At 41.4% G+C, this 19,750-nt stretch overlaps 1 protein-coding gene across 4 annotated transcripts in view; it reads right to left on the bottom strand.

Moving 5' to 3' along the window:
• rprd2a (regulation of nuclear pre-mRNA domain containing 2a) overlaps window positions 1-19,750 on the bottom strand; it is a 92,208-nt gene that overhangs the window by 34,816 nt on the left and 37,642 nt on the right. For 3 of the 4 annotated variants that reach the window (XR_011882481.1, XM_072238225.1, XM_072238217.1), the window contains exons 2-4: window positions 17,314-17,443; window positions 11,093-11,193; window positions 1,598-1,654 (exon numbers count right to left, since the gene is read on the bottom strand). Coding sequence is in view for 3 of the 4 variants with exons in the window: in XM_072238225.1 (XP_072094326.1) it covers window positions 1,598-1,654; window positions 11,093-11,193; window positions 17,314-17,443 (288 nt within the window). In the remaining variant the exon portion in view is untranslated. The remainder of the gene's footprint in view (window positions 1-1,597; window positions 1,655-11,092; window positions 11,194-17,313; window positions 17,444-19,750) is intronic. The other variant, XM_072238233.1, reaches the window with a different exon arrangement.

A 19,750-nucleotide genomic window follows, 5' to 3' on the forward strand; every position in this document is an offset into this window, starting at 1 on the left:
TCGGCACACTGAGCTTAACTCACAATTGGCTGAACTTTACCAGCAGCTGCTGTTTCAATCCAAGCTTCACACCAACAATTAAGAGGTGATTAAAATTTGTAGTTGATTGTATGATGGACAGACCAGAAGATATTGCGATTTACAGATTCATTATTGGAAATCTGCTATACAGATTGAATTTTCACCAAAGTTAACACTATTGGAATAGGTATTAGTAAGCACCACAATATAAATGTTCAGCAAGCTCCAACGATTTTTCAACCACATTTTTGGTAGGATCACAGTTCTGTTATTCACTGTGCTTTCTTGACCTTTCAACAAGAATACAGTATAAATCACATATACAATCTTGCAATATGCTGGCCAAAGAACAGGAATTACTTTTATGTTGTTAGTGCTTGGTTTGTGCCCAAGTTGGTTTGTGTTGATCTGAGTGCCCTATTAACCACACATTAAAAGCATTCTCAGTTTTACCAAGGAAAGACTTTGGCAGTAATAGATCTGCACTGATGCAATTTTGTGTTACTTTAAATAACGTATCTCGGCACTTACTTATCAGTAAGACAAAGAAATCTATGATGAATCAAAGTATAGGTAGTTCTGCTATAATGTTTCCACAGTGCATTGGTTATAGTGCATTCAGGAAAACCTGCTTACATCTGTGCTTTTTTTTTGTTGTGCTGTAACCCAAGTTTCTATAGAGCAAGCAACACACACAAATTGCCGGATCAACTCAGCAAGCCAGGTAGCATCTATGGAAAAGAGTGAATAGTCAATGTTTCAGATCAAGACCCTTCATCAGCACTGGGGGAGAGAGATGAGAAGTCAGAATAAGGTGAGGGGAGAGGAGGAAGTAGTACAAGATGGCAGGTGACAGGTGAAACAGGGGAGGGGTGAAATAAAGAGCTGCAAGGTTGATTGGTGAAGTGAGATTTGTTTGGTACACAACTATCATGTTACAAAGGAACCACCTATACAATTAACGAAACCGATGTCCAGGGCCTGCAAATGAGCAGACAGAGGCAGCACCATTCTGTACCCACAGTGCCATTGCTATTTTTATTTGGCACAGTAAATTTGGTTAAGGGGAGCTTAATGAAAAGCAAACTGGTTTTCTTCGCACAAATTACAACTTGTTCTACAACAACTACAAATCATAAAGTAGGAAAACAAGAATGAGCATGTCTTCTCCAGACTTTAATAGGCCCAAGCTGTTCGATTCCTATGGTGTCACACACATTTAACAGCAGCACACTGACTGACTGGCATCTATTGCTTCTTACTGATACAGACACTGAAAGACTGAAAGCAGCAAGTGCCAGGATCACTCAGTAAATTGTACAGCATCTGTGGAGTTAACTAATGTATCATGTTTTCCTTAGCATTTTCTGTTTTAATCCCAGGCACATTTGTTTTATCTGATAAGGAAAAACAAAATTGTCCTACCACCATAAACAATTATGTTGATTTTATTTCAGCTCCACTATCTCTCCCAAAGTGTGTACTCAACACACCTTGCCTCATTATCAAAATATTTTCTCATTATTCGTTCACACAACATAGGCAGAGAGGTCCACATTTATTATTTCTTGCTTACCTGACCTTGGAATGAGTGACTTGCTGGGACAATTAACAAACTTCACACTGGAGACATCTACAGGCCAAACCATAGGAGAAAGTCATGTTTCTTGTCCTAAAAAAACACTGGTGAACTAGATGGGTTTCTACAACAAGTCAACCATATTTTTAATTCCAGGTTTATTTAATTCTCTGAATTTAAGCCCCACCCCCCACCACAGATACTATAATGGGTTTCCAGTTTAAGTTAGTTATCAGCTTAGTAACCGAACCACTTGGGAACCATACCTATTATAAATAATTATTCATTTTATGACTAGATAAATGCCTCCCAATCTGCTCCTCAGAGACACAAAACTGAAAATTGGGAGGCAGATTTTGGAAAGGTGCAAAAATAACAAGATTGTTGTCGTGGGTAACTTCAACTTTCCTAATACTGATCAACAACTCCTTAATGTAAAAGGTTTAGTGTCTGAGAAGGATTCCTGACACAATACGTAAATAGCCTGACTAGAGGAGAAGCCATACTGGATCTAGTACTAGGCCGGTCGGTTGAAGGATTTCTTGGTAGGAGAGATTCTGGACACAGTAACCACAATTTCCTGACCCTTATCATAGCCTTGGAGAGGGACAGGAGCAGATTGTATGGGAAAACATTTTATTAGGAGAAAGCAAGTTATAATGGTATCAGGCAGGAACTTGATCTTTGCCTCTTATCATCTTGCACACCTCTATCAAGTCACCTCTCATCTTCCTTCGCTCCAAAGACAAAAAAATAAAACACTCAATCTATCCTCATAAGACATTCTCTCTAATCCATGCAGTATCCTGGTAAATCTCTTCTGCACCCCCTCTAAAGTTTCCACAGCATTCCTATAATGAGGCGAACAGAAGTGAATACAATATTGCAAGTGTGGTCTAACCAGGGTTTTATACAGCTGCAACATAATCTCACAGCTCTTGAACTCAATCCCCGGACTAATGAAGGCAAACATCCATATATCATCTTAACAACCCTATCAACTTCCACGACCGCTTTGAGGATTCATTGATATGGGCACCAATTCCTATGCTGGATTATTTCCTCATCGTTGAATTACCTATCTTTTTGATGATTCTGCCATTTTTGGCAATGATTAGTTCTCCTCCTTCCTTCTTATCTACCATTCACTGGCTGCTTCCTGCTTCCCAAATTCTACCTATGTAGCTGAGTGATCTAGTTCCACAGAATTTTGTTTTTTGTAAGATTCTACTTTTAAGATTAATAATGTTGTAATGAACATTTATAGGTTCTCTATGCAATCCAACTTTATACCTTAAAATAAACAATGCCACAAAATAAATTACCTCCAGTTATTTATTTGGCTTTTTATTTATACAGGTTCCCAAACTTTTTATGCCATGCACCCCTACCACTAACTGAGGGTCTGTGGACCCCAAGTTGGGAACACCCCTACTCGAGAAGGTGCTTCTAAAAGGGATTTTAAAGGGAGACGTCGGAAGAGCTACAAACAATGCGATCTAAGCAGCTGAAAATTTTTTAATAATTTTTCAAAACTCTTTAGATTCTGGACTAGTTCCTGAGGATTGGAGGGTGGCTAACGTAACCCCGCTTTTTAAAAAAGGGAGAGAGAAACTGGGGAATTATAAAGTGGTTAGCCTTACACCGGTGGTGGGGAAAATGCTAGCGTCAGTTATCAAAGATGTGATAACAGCACATTTGGAAAGTGGTGAAATGATCGGACAAAGTCAGCATGGATTTGTGAAAGGAAAATCATGTCTGACGAATCTCATAGAATTTTTTGAGGATGTAACTAGTAGAGTGGATAGGGGAGAACCAGTGGATGGGGAAAATTTAGATTTTCAAAAGGCTTTTGACAAGGTCCCACACAGGAGATTAGTGTGCAATCTTAAAGCACACGGTATTGGGGGTATGGTATTGATGTGGATAGAGAATTGGTTGGCAGACAGGAAGCAAAGAGTGGGAATAAACAGGACCTTTTCAGAATGGCAGGCGGTGACTAGTGGGGTACCGCAAGGCTCAGTGCTGGGACCCCAGTTGTTTACAATATATATTAATGACTTAGATGAGGGAATTAAATGCAGCATCTCCAAGTTTGCGGATGACACGAAGATGGGCGGCAGTGTTAGCTGTGAGGAGGATGCTAAGAGGATGCAGGGTGACTTGGATAGGTTAGGTGAGTGGGCAAATTCACGGCAGATGCAATTTAATGTGGATAAATGTGAGGTTATCCACTTTGGTGGCAAGAACAGGAAAACAGATTACTACCTAAATGGTGGCCGATTAAGAAAAGGGAAGGTGCAACAAGACCTGGGTGTCATTGTACACCAAGTCATTGAAAGTGAGCATGCAGGTACAGCAGGCGGTAAAAAAGGCGAATGGTATGCTGGCATTCATAGCAAGAGGATTCGAGTACAGGAGCAGGGAGGTACTACTGCAGTTGTACAAGGCCTTGGTGAGACCACACCTGGAGTATTGTTTGCAGTTTTGGTCCCCTAATCTGAGGAAAGACATTCTTGCCATAGAGGGAGTACAAAGAAGGTTCACCAGATTGATTCCTGGGATGGCAGGACTTTCATATGACGAAAGACTGGATCGACTAGGCTTGTACTCACTGGAATTTAGAAGATTGAGGGGGAATCTTATTGAAAAGTATAAAATTCTAAAGGGATTGGACAGTCTAGATGCAGGAAGATTGTTCCCGATGTTGGGGAAGTCCAGAACGAGGGGTCACAGTTTAAGGATAAAGGGGAAGCCTTTTCGGACTGAGATGAGGAAAAACTTTTTCACACAGAGAGTGGTGAATCTGTGGAATTCTCTGCCACAGGAAACAGTTGGGGCCAGTTCATTGGCTATATTTAAGAGGCAGTTAGATATGGCCCTTGTGGCTAAAGGGATCGGGGGTATGGAGAGAAAGCAGGTACAGGGTTCTGAGTTGGATGATCAGCCACGATCATACTAAATGGCGGTGCAGGCTCGAAGGGCCAAATGGCCTACTCCTGCACCTATTTTCTATGTTTCTATGAAAATACTGCCATGAATAGTAGTGAGGGGGAAGGATGATAATGATAGCATTCAGAGTACAATGGTATAAACTAAAGTCAATGAACGGTATCTCTGGAGAACTCCCATCCACTGCCACCAAGCTCATAGTTCTCTTAGCCCACACTTCTCATTTCTACCTCTTACCCAAGCTCTTGACTGTCCAATAGGCCCATTGTCTTTGCCTGCTCCTGACCCACTGAACTCACGTCCATATACCTGGACTCCATTCTATTCCCCCTTAGTACAGCCCCTTCCCACTTACATCTAAGACACTTCACATGCTGTCCATCTCAACAACTTTTAATTCCCTATTCATTACTGCCTCATTTTCACCATAGATGTTCAGTCTCTATATACTTCTATCCCCACCAAGAAAGCCTTAAAGCTCTCTGCTTCTGTCCCAACATAAAACCCAACCAGTTCCCGCTCCAGCACCACCCTCCTCAGTCTGGCAGAACTGGTCCTCACCTTCAACAATTTTTCCTTCAGCTCCTTCCACTTTCTCTAAACTCAGGGGGTAACTATAAGCACTCACATGGGCCCCAGCTATACCTGCCTTGTATATCTATAATTATAGACCAGTTAGGTTAACATCTGTAATTGGGAAAATACTTGAAGCCGTCATTAAAGAAGAAATAGCGAGGTATCTGGAAAGAAATAGATCCATCGGGCAGACACAGCATGGATTCAGCAAAGGCAGGTCCTGTTTGACAAACTTACAGGAGTTCTTTGAGGATATAATGAGCACATTGGGTAAGGACATTACTTACTTGGATTTTCAGAAGGCGTTCGATAAGGTACCACATAAAAGACTTATAAGGTAAGGATACATAGAGTTGGGGATGAAGTATTAACATGGATAGAGGATTGGTTAACCAATAGAAAGCAGAGTGTTGGGATACATGGGTGTTTCTCTTGTTGGCAATCAGTGGTGAATGGTGTGCCACAGGGGTCGGTGCTGGGCCCACAATTGTTCAAAATATATATTAACAACCTGGAAGAGGGGACTGAGTGTAGTGTATTTAAGTTTGCTGATGATACTAAATTACGTGGAAAAGCAAATTGTTGTGCAGAGGATACGGAGAGGCTGAAGGATATAAACAGGTGAAGTGAATGGGCAAGGGTCTGGCAGATGGAGTACAACGTTGGTAAATGCGAGGTCATCCACTTTGGAAGGAAAAATGAAAGATCAGGTTATTTAAATGGTAAAACATTGCAGCAGAATGGCTTGGGAGTGCCTGTGCATGAATTGCAAAAAGTTGGTTTGCAGGTGCAGCAGAGTATTAAGAAGGCAAGTGGAATGTTGGTCTTCATTGCTAGAGGGACTGAATTTAAAAGCAGGGAGGTTATGCTGCAACTGTACAGGGTATTGGTGAGGTGCACCTGGAGTACTGCGTACAATTCTGGTCTCCTTAGTTGAGGAAGAATACACTGGCTTTGGAGGTGGTGCAGAGGAGGCAGGTTGATTCCAGAGGTGAAGGGGTTAGATTATGAAGAGAGATTGAGTCGCCTGGGACTGTACTCACTGGAATTCAGAAGAATGGGAGGAGATCTTATAAAAACATATAAAATTATGAAAGGGATAGGTAAGATAGTGGCAGGAAAGTTGTTTCCACTGGTAGGTGAGACTAGAAGTAGGGAACATCGCCTCAAGATTCAGGGGAGTAAATTTAGGACAGAGATGAGGAAGAACTGCTTTTCCCACAGAGTGGTGAATCTGTGGAATTCTCTGCCCAATGAACCAATGGAGGCTACCTTAGAAAATATATTTAAGACAAGGTTGGATAAATTTTTACATAGCAGGGGAATTAAGGGTTATGGGGAAAAGGCAGGTAGGTGGAGATGGAGAGGTCAGAAATGCCATGATCTTATTGGAAGGTGGAGCGAGCACGATGGGCCAGACGGCCTACTCTTGCTCCTATTTATTATGTTCTTATATTGTCATTCGTCCCTCCCCACTGAACTCCCTCTTGAAACACATCTCTGCAAGTAACAGCAATGCTACACATGCCCATTCACCTCTTCCCCTACCTCCAATTCGGGGCTCCAAACAGTCCTTCCAGATGAGGTAACACTTCACCTAATGTGGCGTCCTCTACATTGGTGAGACCCGATGTAAATTGGGGGACCACTTTGTCGAGCACCTCAGGTCCATGCGCCAAAAGCAGAATTTCCTACTCGCCAACCATTTTAACTCCTATCCCCAGTCCCATTCCACCATGTCGGTCCACGGCCTACTCTTTTGTCACGATGAGGCCACACTGAAGGAGCAAAACCTCATATTCTGCCTGGGTAGCCTCCAACCAGATGGCATAAATATCAATTTCTGGTAATTTTCCCCTCCCCCTTCTTCTATTCTCCACTGTCCCCTCATCTCTTCCCCTCACCTGCTATCACCTCCCCTGGTGATCATCCTTCTTCCCTTTCTCCCGTGGTCCTCTCTCCACTCCTATCAGATTCCTTCCTCTCCAAAACTTTACATTTTCCACCCAACTAGCTTCGCCCATTATCTTCTAGCTAGCATTCTTTCCCTTCATCCTACCTTTTTATTCTGGTGTCTTCCCCCTTCCTTTCCCACCCTGATGAAGGGTCTCAGCCCAAAACGTCAATATTTGTTTAATTTCCATAAATGCTGCCTAACCTCCCAAGTTCCTCCACCATTTTGTGTGTATTGGTCTCCGGAAGGTAGGAGGTGGACCCCATGGAATACATGGTCAAACACTTTACTCTGACAGTAAGGAGTCAATGTAATACTGTTGTTGCTATCATTGAGAATATGTCTACATTATCTACCCTCATGTGCTGTGAAGAGTAACAGCATCCCTCAGTTGGAACACAAACTTCAAATTGCAAACTATGCATATTCTCAACAAATCAGTTCCAACCTTAAAGGCATCTGTTATGGCAGGGGTCCCAACCTTTCTTGCACTGCAGACCGGTTTAATATTGACAATATTCTCGTGGACCGGCCGACCGGGGGGGTGGGAGGGATGGGTAGGGTTGCCAACAGACAAGAGTAGCAGTCAAATTCGTTGGGTTTACCCCGAGAAAGACTACAATGACCATGAAGCCTTGCGCGGGCACCAGTGTGCAAGCGTGTACCTGCCAATCTCTTTCCTACAAATCGTTTTTGGCGATTCTGTTCGGGGGGAGGGGGCATTAATCACGACCAGAATATAGGTGATAAGTGGCTAATACACTCAATTTTGTTTCTAAAAGGGTTTATCTAACGAATTTAATATTAAACACACTGCGCATATTTTCTTCGCATGAATATAGTGATAAGTCAGTTATCAGGGGAGCTTGAAGTAAATGTTGAACGAACTTCCAGTAGAAGTGGTAGAGGCAGGTTCGATATTATCATTTAAAGAAAAATTCGACAGGTATACGGACAGGAAAGGAATGGAGGGTTATGGGCTGAGTGCAGGTCAGTGGGACTAGGTGAGAGTATAGCACGGACTAGAAGGGCAGAGATCACCTGTTTCCGTGCTGTAATTGTTATATGGTTATATAAGTCACCTATAAGTCTATAGCATCATAACATTTTAAGTAATGTTTGGATATTAAACACACAGCACATATTTTCCCCGTATGAACATATAAAATCAATGCAACACACCAATATCGCTGTATCAGTGGGAGCCCTGGGCTTGTTTTCCTGCAACAAGACCGTCCTATTGAGGGGTGACAGGAGACAGTGATACTCGAAGGGGGTTCCTTATGTCCACTCTATTCTGCAATTTAGTTTTTGTTGTACTCATTGCAGAAAACTCTGCTTGACAGCGATATGATGTTGGAAATGGAAGCAAAGTTTTCAGTGCTTTCGTGGCTATCTCAGGATATTTAGCCTTGACTTTGATCCAGAATGCCGGCAGAGATGTTATGTCAAACATAAATTTTAGCCCGCCGTCATCTGCAAGCTCGAGGAGTTGATCTCCTGACATGGATGACGCGCGGGTAATGACCTTGCGTGCGTTCAAGCTCAACAGTGGGCATGACAGGGAATGAGGAAAGGTACAGTCGACTCATATCGCCAAGTCATATCATTTCCTCACAGCCCGGTAGCGCATGCTTTGTGGCCTGGTGGTTGAGGACCGCTGTGTTATAGGAATGTAAGTCTAACTCGGCTCTTTACTTTAGGTGAGGCACACACTCATATCACATGGTAGCTTGATTTCTGCAATTCACATTTATACATATAACTCGCAATAAGTTATTTAAACAAATGCATGATCAACATGTGTGTGTGTATATATGTTACTCAAATATTACTGAAATATTAAATAGGTACACAACACTCCTCCCTGCTTAGCAATAAACTCAACAGAGAATGCATCTCAACTACATACACAGTGTACTATATAATGCAACTACTATAAGACATCCACAGCATACTCAATTTTTAAACTGTCCCATTCAGGCCTGAAGATTTAATTGCTGTGGAGGCTTTCTTACTCTTGTGGAGAATGTCACTCCTGACAAAGGGAATCACTCTTCTTGACAGCTGAGACTTGTGGCTGTGAAAACAATTCAGGTTCTGGGGCCTTCTCCATGGTGGTTGTAGGAGTCAACTCTGAGACTGCAGGAAGTGGCTCAGACAGCTCTGGACACCTTTCTTCTCTCCTTCCTTTCTCTTCTTCTAGCTCTTGGGAAGGTGCATTTAGTTCACTGGAGTATTCTCTTATTAACGCTTCTATTGCTCCCTTTACAATATGATCTCTCCTCTTGGTTTCCTCATCCACTATATCATCTGATGAATCTTCTGTTTTCCTATCCCCACTAACTTTCTTTTAGGTCAATTTATCCAATTGGATTTTGGTGTTTGCACCTACTTTCACAAGCAGTTTTTTGTCTCCCACTTAAAGTTCATGCAATAACTTTAATGCACACAGAATAGATTCTGGTTCTTTATACTCATAAAAGCCAAACTTCCCTGAACTCTCTTCCAACCTAAATCCTAGCCACATTTTGCAGGTAACTGACTGATTAACATATCAGAAGCTTTCTCAGAGATGTTGCCTACAAAACCTGTTGTAGTCAGACTATCATTTTCATGATTCCGCTGAGCAGCATGGTCCTTCCTTAGTCCAGTATGCTTTCCAACCAGAGACACAGAGATTAGCACCAACTCCTATCTGCATTCGGTTGGGGAACGGTTCATGATGTACAGCATGGAGACAGTTGTGGGGTCATCCAGCACCTTTCTTAATTCATTTTCAGTTGACTCTATTGCAGCGGATGTGCCATCTCCAATGGATGGATCTCCAATCACATTGCAGTTGTCTCAGCCACTTACAACCACACAATGCTGGCCCCCGCTGTTTTCACCACATTCAAGCCAAACTTGGCTTGTTGTGAATGCCATTTCCCACAGCACTCATCTTTTCTCCAATGCAAGTTCTTAGCTGGATATCTGCAGGCTTCAGTTCAGAATCTTTGAAATGCTGTTCAAACTCATTTTGTGGAATGACTGAAACAGCCAAACCAGTGTCCAATTACATTTTAACTAATTTCTCTTCATTTCTAGTGTCAGCCCTATTGCTTGTTTGTTGCTAGCTTTCATATCATAAATCTCAAAGCTACATGATTCACTCTCATCATATTTTTCTTCCACAGTATGCACATTAGTGCTCTTTTTAACTGCAACTTAACTTTTTATCTTTTTCACTTCCCTGTGCAGGCCATTTACTTTTGTGTGTGCAACATGTTCTTTGTATGTGTCCTAGCTTCTGCATTTTCTGCAAGTTTCACCTTTAAATTTGCATTGGTCTGGTGTATGTGAGCCCCTGCCACAATGATAATACAATTTGTTTGGCCAGGTCAGTTTTTGTTTAGACGTTTCAATTTTGTCCACATTCAGTTTCATTCCTGACTACAACTCAATTGTGTCTCTTTTTGCTATTTCCATTGATAAAGCGATTTTAGTTGTTCTTTTAAACGTAAGTTGTGCTTCATTTTTGAATGCTTCACAAGATTGAGATATTACTGAAATATTAAATACACACCATCCACAGAATTTTGATTTAGATTAGGCTCAAAGTTTTACAAAGGTGTATCCCCAAGGTGTGTGAAGTTTTAGAATCCTACAGCACAGCACAGCTGAAAGGCAAGGCATCTAGAGCCACTTACCCTCCAAAATATGATACCAATTTTAATAAACTAACAGGAAGTTGAACAGTAATGCAGAGTTTCAAACTAACTGTTAAACTGCTAGCTGTTCCACAAAATTAGCCACTCAAATTCTCCCGTTAATGAGTTACCTTGTATGACATACAAGTCATGACACGAAGAGTGGCACACAAGCTATATAAAGGGAACAAAGGTAACGGTAAGGTCCACCAGGAGAGACTTCATTAACTGAGGAGTGCCGCTGCTTTGGGTGAAGTTTACCCATTTAAAAATTATAAATATAGCCTCATCAATAGAAGAACTAACAACATGCCTTACCAAGAGCAGCACGAAGGTCCACAATCAATTCCTCGGGGTAGACACTTCTCTGCTCCCATATGGTAAATATCCGATCTATTGATTTGCGAATAGAAGGATCCCTAAAAATTAATCAGCAATTTGTGAATTAGTATTAATTTAGAATCACAACAGACTATCTTATTTAGCTTGTTACACTTGGAAATTCATTAACATATTAAGTTTGTGTTTTGTCTAGTGCTTGAGTTGGTGTTTATAGTACGGTAATGATGGGTACTGCAACTTTTATGGGGCTGTCACATGTAATTAACCTTTTTTTGTCACATTCACATTCTTTCAGTCACTCAAAGATCATTCATACCAAGTTAACTTCTTTATGCTTTCTGGAAATTGATTCGCCTACTTGGGCAATGGTTTATCTGCTCAGTCCTGCCCTCATTCCTATTTCCCCGTCTCCCAAACATCTGTACAACCCCTCCCCCCCATGCTGTCACTCTGTACAGCTGCCCACATCCCTCCCTACAACTGCCTCCCATCTTTTTGTCTTCAGTTCCACTTAATCCATCTTCTCTTTTCAGATGCTGTCTAATCTGCTATGCATTTCAGTACAAATGCTTTGTCCAGTTATCAGCGACACTGCATAGACCAAGTTTGCAAATTTAAGATTGAGATAAAAGCTGAAATACTTACATGGAAATTAGTATTCAACCACTATTATTAATATTTTTATAACTATCATTTAGTTTAATAGAGTGGAATTACAATTGCACATCAACATCTATTTGAGTGCCTAATTATTTTCTATATTATCTCAATGTGCACTTGTGAATGTACAAATATAGATTTACTCACATAAAAAATAGAAAAGGTTATATGTAAAAGTTTGTGTATTACTTGTGAATATCTTATCAAAATAAAAATTAAATTAAAAAAAAGCCAAAATACTAAAAATATTTTCTGAAAATAAAACTGATGGAGATTGTAACACTTTCCCAACCTGATGCAATGGCAATTATTTGCAGACACTCAAAGCTCTAATTATTCTTTGGACACCACTGTAGCACAGTAGTTAATGCAATGCTATTACAGCTTGGGCTGTTAGTTTGGAATTCAATCCCAGTGTCCTCTGTAAGGAATTTGTACATCCTCCCCATGGGATGCGATGGTTTCCTCTGGGTGCTCCAGTTTCATCCCACAGACCAAAGACTTTCCAGTTAGTAGGTTAAATGGTTATTGTAAATTGTCCTGTGATTAGGATAGGGTTACGTCGGGAGTTGCTGGGAGGCACGGCTCAAAGGACCAGAAGGGCTTATTCCATGTTGTATCTCCAGATAAAATAAAATAAAATACAATTTCTGCTAAATTACTCCAACAACAGTTCTGGCAGCACTACTGAATTTCCATGAGCTTATAGTTTTTCAAAGCACTGTGGCATTTTCATATTTTTGTGGGTATAACAGCATGTATTCGAGTAAAGTGATTACCAGGAGAATCTGCATATCAGATCTGACAAAGTGCCCCAGTTCGAGTTAAATTTAAGCAAATGACAGCAAATGGCACGTTTGCTTCATTATAAAATGACAATCAGCAGTACAAGTGACCTCTCAGCTTGGCCCTGTAAGACATCTTTGTCTAAACAGAATAAATTTTCATTGTGAATTATTTAAAATATCCCAAATATTGCATGTTGCATTGATACTCTGGCTAATATGGTTCAATATGATTCAGTGTTAACTACTCATGTTCATCTAGTTTTAATTCCTACAAATTGTTGAAATTACTTATGGTTTGACCAAATAGCTGTCCAGATTCAACTCTCTCTCTTTTCCAGGCCTTACTTCAGTAAAAAGTACAGACTGACAAACCTTTTATTCCATTCAAATGCAGGGAATGGTTATGCAGTAGCAAATGATAATCAAATCATTCCTGAAATCATCATATTAATGGACAGATCATCTGATGGCATGCAGACCATCAGAGACAATTAACAAATTTGTGGGTGACTAACTGAATTTTTTTGAGGGAACCAGTGGATAAAGCAAAGACGCCTCACAGTAGGATGTCTTAAAATTTAGGTCTCAGTGCATGAGAAGAAATGGAGTTATATGGGCAAGAGAGATAGCTATGAAGCAAAACACAAATTGTCACATCTGGGAACAACTTAGAAAAGCCACCTATTTACAAAAGTAGGTTATCAAACACACAGATCTACACGGCATGAAGATGCTAATGAAAGGAGCACAACATGAAGACTTTAGCACAATAACCAATGAACAGATAGGCAACATCAACTTTCACCCAATTGCACAATGGAAATCTGGCAATTCAATCAGTTCAATATGGAACACAAAAGCTATTTCTATTCATTTCTATTACTTTCTTAGCACTGGATTCAGTCGAGTGCCCCTTCTCTTGAATTACAGAAATTATGGCACAGAAAGAAATAGTCCAGTTCGTGGTACGTCATCGTCTCCTTCCAATGAAACGTTTAATTGCAAACCAGCTACACCGAGATTTTATTTTGGTGTGTGTGGGGGGGGGGGGCTATGAAGTATTCTTTGTGGTGTGCTGTCCCTCACCTCGCTCAGTACATTGATGATGACATCAATACATTTCTTGCTCTCAATAAAAAATTTCATTAGGTTTGCTTCCAACAATCTCCTTCCCTCACCATCACATCTCAGATAATCCTTTCTTCAACCTTTCCCCATTTCTAGTAGCTGTTGGGAGTCAGGGAAGGGATTCCATAGGCACATTCACCACTCCCTTCCATTCCAACGTTTTTATATCAAGTCTTCCTTTACTGTCAGTCAAGCATTCACTCTACTCCAGTTGACAGGGCCTTGAATATGTTAATTCTATTTCCTGTACTCCTCATACCCCTCTAGAATCATGTTAGTGGGGTCATCTTGTTCTCACCTTCTACAGCATAGAATTTGAGATAGAAAAATATTTAATTGAAGTAATATTCCAAGTTAACTCTGCCATGCATAGTCCCAAGCCAGGCTGCAAAAGAAGGGGTGGGCATGGGGGAATCCCATCATGGAAAAATCCAATGCTACAGAAATGCCAAAAGAAGCTCCAAAGACCTAATCCCTGGGAGAGGATGCATGTATTAAGATGGGCTACACCAGGGGACAACTTGAAAGACTGGCCCAGGACAGAGGACTTTGGCGAGGGACCTTCAGCACCTATTCCCCAGTATGCCTCTATGACGGGCTATGAAGAATAATATTGGTAAGTTACTGGAAGCGACATAAAATATGCATATTGCAAAGCATTACATATATCCAATAGGACATTCCTGCCTGGTCTTTGTCGTGTATGCTCACCACTCTGCTACCAGGAAGTACAAGGAGCAAATTGTATTCGAGAAAACTACATAAAGCCTCAAGGTACTGTTGCAGCTCGATATAACTCTGGTTAGTCCACACTTGGAATATTGTGTTCTGTTCTGGTCACCTCATTGTAGGAAGGATATGGAAGTTTTAGAGAGGGTGCAGGATTTACCAGGATGATGCTTGGATTATTGAGAGCATGTTTGATGAGGAATGGTTGAGCAAGCGAGGGTGTTTCTCTTTGGAGCGAAGGAAGAAGAAAAGTGATTTGATAGAGGTGTACAAGATGATAAGAGTCACAGATAAACTGGACAGCCAGAGACATTTTCCCACAGCAGAAATGGCTAATTCAAGCAGTCATAATTCTAAGATAATTGGGGCAAAGTATCGGGGAGATGTCATAGGTCATTTTTTTTTAACATAGAGAACGGAAGGTGTGTGTAACATGTTGCCAGGGGTGGTGATAGAGGTAGATGGATTGGTGGCACTTAAGAGACTTTTACATAGGCACATGAATGAAACAAAAATGGAGAGGCGGAGGAAGGAAGGGTTATATTGACCTTAGGGTAGGTTAAAATTTTGGCACAACATCATGGGCGCTAAAGGGTATTTACTGTGCCGTCATGTTTACATTCAAATTCACAAAGCTGTCTCCTGATTGCCAAACACAGCACAACACAAATCCCTCTCACCAATAATGAGAGGTCCCATCCTCTTAACAGTAACTATATTTCTGGGTTTACCAGCTCTCACAGCTTTGAACGTATGCGAATGTCTCTCAAAAGCTATTAAAATTAATACTTAAAACACTAAAACTGAAGATAAAATATTATCAGAAAGCACTTAACAGTTATTTAATTGGTATGGCAAAACTGGACAGGCCAAGTGACAACAGTAAGGATCTCACAGGAAGTTCAGGACTTCCATAGTCAAAGATAAGGCTTTAAATCTGAACCACCACACCCCTGCTGTAGAAGAACTGCCACAGTCACAAGGTTCAGCAGAAAGGGACTCTGTCTCCATTCATAATACAGGAAAAGTGTTTGTGTTTCCTGGGCCAATATATATCCAGTTATTCATGTTGGAAAATGAGCACATGGAAGGTCCCAACATTTAAAAAGATCATCAACACTAAATGCTTAGGAGTTTGATTAGAATTTGAAGCTATATTCCAGCCAAAGTCAGCATCTGCAAGAGACAGAGATACAGGTGTCCCCCACTTTTCGAACGTTCGCTTTACGAAACCTCACTGTTACGAAAGACCTACATTAATACCCTGTTTTTGCTAACAGAAGGTGTTTTCACTGTTATGAAAAAAGCAGCGTGCGGAAAAAAAATCAGCGCGCGATAAAAGGCAGTGCGCATAAGAGACAAGAGTGCGCCCCGAGCAGCCGCCCTCCCCAGGATTCGGAATGGCATTCTCGCCGGCATTTTGCTTAAACACGTGCCTGTGAGCAGCCGTTAGCAAGATGAGTTCTATGGTATCGGAAAAGCCTGAAAGAGCTCGTAAGGGTGTTACACTTAGTGTAAAACTAGACATAATTAACCGTTTCGATCGTGGTGAACAAAGTAAGGACTAAGTGAGTTTGGCTTGTGGAAGCTGACGAAGATGATGTTGAAGAGGTTTTGGCATCTCATGACCAAGAACTGATAGATGAAGAGCTGATGCAATTGGAAGAGGAAAGGATAACAATTGAAACCGAATGAGTAATGATAAAGTACGACTTCAATTTTGAAAGGGTACGTAGGTTTAGGGGATAGTTGCAGGATGGTTTGAGTGCTTACAAAGAACTGTATGATAGAAAAATGCATGAGGCTCAGCAGTCAAGCAAGCCTTCCACATCAGCCACAGCAGACGACGAACCTCGATCTTCGACATCGAGGCAGGCAGTCATAGGAGAAGATGAGCTGCCTGATCTAATGGAAACAGACGAAGATGAGATGACACCCCAGTGTCCCACCACCCCAACACCCAAGCCGCGGACAGATACCAATTTGCGGAGAATGCAGCGGTAGCCGGGAGACACACAGCACATCTTTAAGAAAAAAGCCGAAATAAACATGCTAATTAATTAGGTACCGCCCGGCACGTAATTGTTGGCCCAGATCAGAGGCGACTGCCGATTGCGTCGCCTCTGATCTGGGCCGACAATTACGTGCTGGGTGGCACCTAATTAATTAGTTTGTTTATTTTGGTTTTTTTCTTAAAGATGTGCTGTGTCTCTCCCGGCTACCGCTGTACCCCTGCATGCTTCGCGGCAATGTATCGGTCGCTGCCCGGAGGGTGGGGGCCACTGCACCACCCAAACTCCGACAACTCAGCCTAACACACCACCATCAGTGTGCTCGGCAAGCTGACTTCCCGATTCCCATTGAGCGATACTACACTGTACATACATTATTTCTACTTTATACAGGCTGTGTATTTTTATGTGTTATTTGGTATGATTTGGCAGCTTCATAGCTTAATGTTACTGGAGAGCGCCTGCACCATGTTTTTGCCGATGGCGCTTGCGTGAGGTTTTCGCTACGGAGAACAGTTCAGGCAATGATTGTGCAAAAGTATTTCTACTTTATATAAGCTGTGTATTTATCATATCATTCCTGCTTTTACTATATGTTACTGTTATTTTAGGTTTTATCTGTTATTTGGCATGATTTGGTAGGTTACTTATGGGTCTGCGAACGTTCACAAAATTTTCCCATATAAATAAATGGTAACTGCTTCTTCGCTTTATGACATTCCAGCTTACGAACTGTTTCATAGGAACGCTCTACCTTCGGATGGCGGGGGAAACCTGCAACTGGAAAAGCATCCTGTGAGTAGAGAGATTTAGGAAGGCACACAGACTGGGAGCATGCTCATTGAAAATTAAGTTACATTTCAGAAAAATCTTCACTCACCTGACCAATGTGCCTGCTTCAACTAGAACCTCTGAGAAAGCATCTCGAAATACAATTGCATTTTTCCTTTTGCAATTCTGAATAACGTCATTGGCAACATAGAAAAGGTTCAATCGATGAGGAATTGAAGCTAAGTAAGAGAAAAAGAGAAAGCTTTATTAATTTGTGACAGTACTCTAGAAGTTGGACCAAAGTGTGATATAATTTGGCAATTATATTTGCAAAGCAATTTCAGTCTTCGATCTTTCAAACACACACAAATCAATCAGATTAGGGTCAAAATGTAAGTCTTTTGGCAGAGTTGTTAAGATGCATTACTTTGTTTTCTTAGGTACCAGAATGATAACGGCAGGCAAGAGCCATTACAAAGAAAACATGGCAACACCTCTTCTTGCAAAGATTTGGCACATCATCTAAAACTTCGACAGATGTGTATCGTTGCATGGTGGAGTCTCCTGACTGGTTGCATCATGGCCTGGTATGGAAACACCAATGCCCTTGAACAGACAAACCTACAAAAGGAAGTGGATACAGCCAAATCTATCACAGCCAAAGCCCTCCCCACCACTAAGGACATCTACAAGGAGCGCTATCACAGGAAAGCTGCATCCAGCATCAATGACACCCACCATCCAGGCCATGCTCTCTTCTCGCTGCTGCCATTGGAAAGGAGATAAGGAGCCTCAGGCCCCACACCACCAGATTCAGGAACAGTATTATCCCTCAACCATCAAACTCTTGATCCTCAACACTACACTGATCCCACACCTATGTACTCACTTCCAACAACTCTACAACTCATGTTATTTACTTAGTTACTTTTTTGTATTTCCACAATTTGCTCTCTTTTGCACATGGACTGTTGGTCTGCCTTTACTCTATTGTTTCTTTGCATTTACTGTGAATACCCACAAGAAAACAAATCTCGCAGGTATACAGTATATACTTTGATAATAAATTTACTTTCAACTTCAAAGATTCAGTCACAATTATTTTGTTCTCCATTACACTTGTGTACTGGAAATGACATTGAACAATCTTGAATCTTCAAAAAAAATGTCTGTGAACATCCCGACCAGCTGATCTGCACAGAATCTGGATATGACCAGGCTCCATCCGAGCCAGATGGTGTGTAACTCGGAGGGCACTGTACAGATCACCATAGTCCTGGTGGATCTATGGGTTTTGCTAATGCTGTTGTAGTTGTTCCATCCTACATACAAGGCCAGACCTGACTACTGTTTAAACAGGAAAGGAGGAGATGGTGGCACAACGGCAGCGCGCGCGGCCTCTCCGGTGAATGATACCTGTAACCTGTCAAGTAGGGTACCGTGCACAATTCTGATTTGATGGAGACGGACGTGAGAGTATGAAGGAACATCTGGAAAACTTCTGAAATGCCTGCTTTGCTGCCGCTGCTACTGTGTGGTAACCGGAATCTCCAGAGCAGAAGGCCCCGAATCCTTGGCTTTGTTCGTTTTAGTGGCCGGGGCTAGGTCGAAGACACTCGTGAGGCTGTATCGAAGGGGCTGGTCGGAGGCTCGAAGTTTTCGGATGGACGGACTCAGTGTCGGCTGTGGTCGGCTGCTTCCAAGGCATCGGCAAGTTGACGGTGCCTGGAGGTTTATGGCAGGGAGTTTCTCCCTTTTGCCGCCTGCTATCAGGGACTCGGGAGTCGATCGACTCGGGGACTTCGAGGTTTTTTTTTACCATGCCCATGGTTTGTTCTTCATCAAATTATGGTATTGCTTTGCACTGCTGTAACTATATGTTATAATTATGTGGTTCTGTCAGTGCTAGTCTTTGGTTTGTCCTTTTTCTGTGATATCACTCCGGAGAAACATTGTATCATTTCTTAATGCATATATGCATTTCTAAATGACAATAAAAGAGGACTGAGTGTTCTCATAATCTAAAAAAAACCTTACTACATACAGCCATGGACTGCTTCACTTCCTGAGGAGTTGTGAAGGGAATTAAAAGAAATGCTTTTAGCAAACATTTCATTGTGATCGTATGACATATTAACAAAGCAATTAAATATGGCTGGCCATCCAACAATGCCCTGAGGAACTCTTGCAATGATGTTCTGGAGCTAGAATAGTTATAATTGTGGTTGTTTGGAAGAGGTACGGATGCAGACTTTGGAGGATTTGTTCCCCCTTAAGCCTTTCAGTCAGTTTTACAAGGACACGTTCATTGCATTATATCAACAGCAGACCCTTCTAAGAGATTTGCACTAAAGTCATGATGAGGACTTACAGAAACATAATGATCACTTAATTGGCAAATTAGTGATTCTAAAAATAGCTGTTTGTGAACAATTTCAACTTCAATTTACAAATTAAAATAAGTAGAGCTTAATTTTAATAACCAGCATTTTGATCCACATGAAAGCTTAAACAGCACCATAGTCATTCCCAGACATCCACCATTG

The sequence above is a fragment of the Mobula birostris genome, chromosome 2, assembly GCF_030028105.1.
Source record: "Mobula birostris isolate sMobBir1 chromosome 2, sMobBir1.hap1, whole genome shotgun sequence".
Taxonomy (NCBI): Eukaryota; Metazoa; Chordata; class Chondrichthyes; order Myliobatiformes; family Myliobatidae; genus Mobula; species Mobula birostris.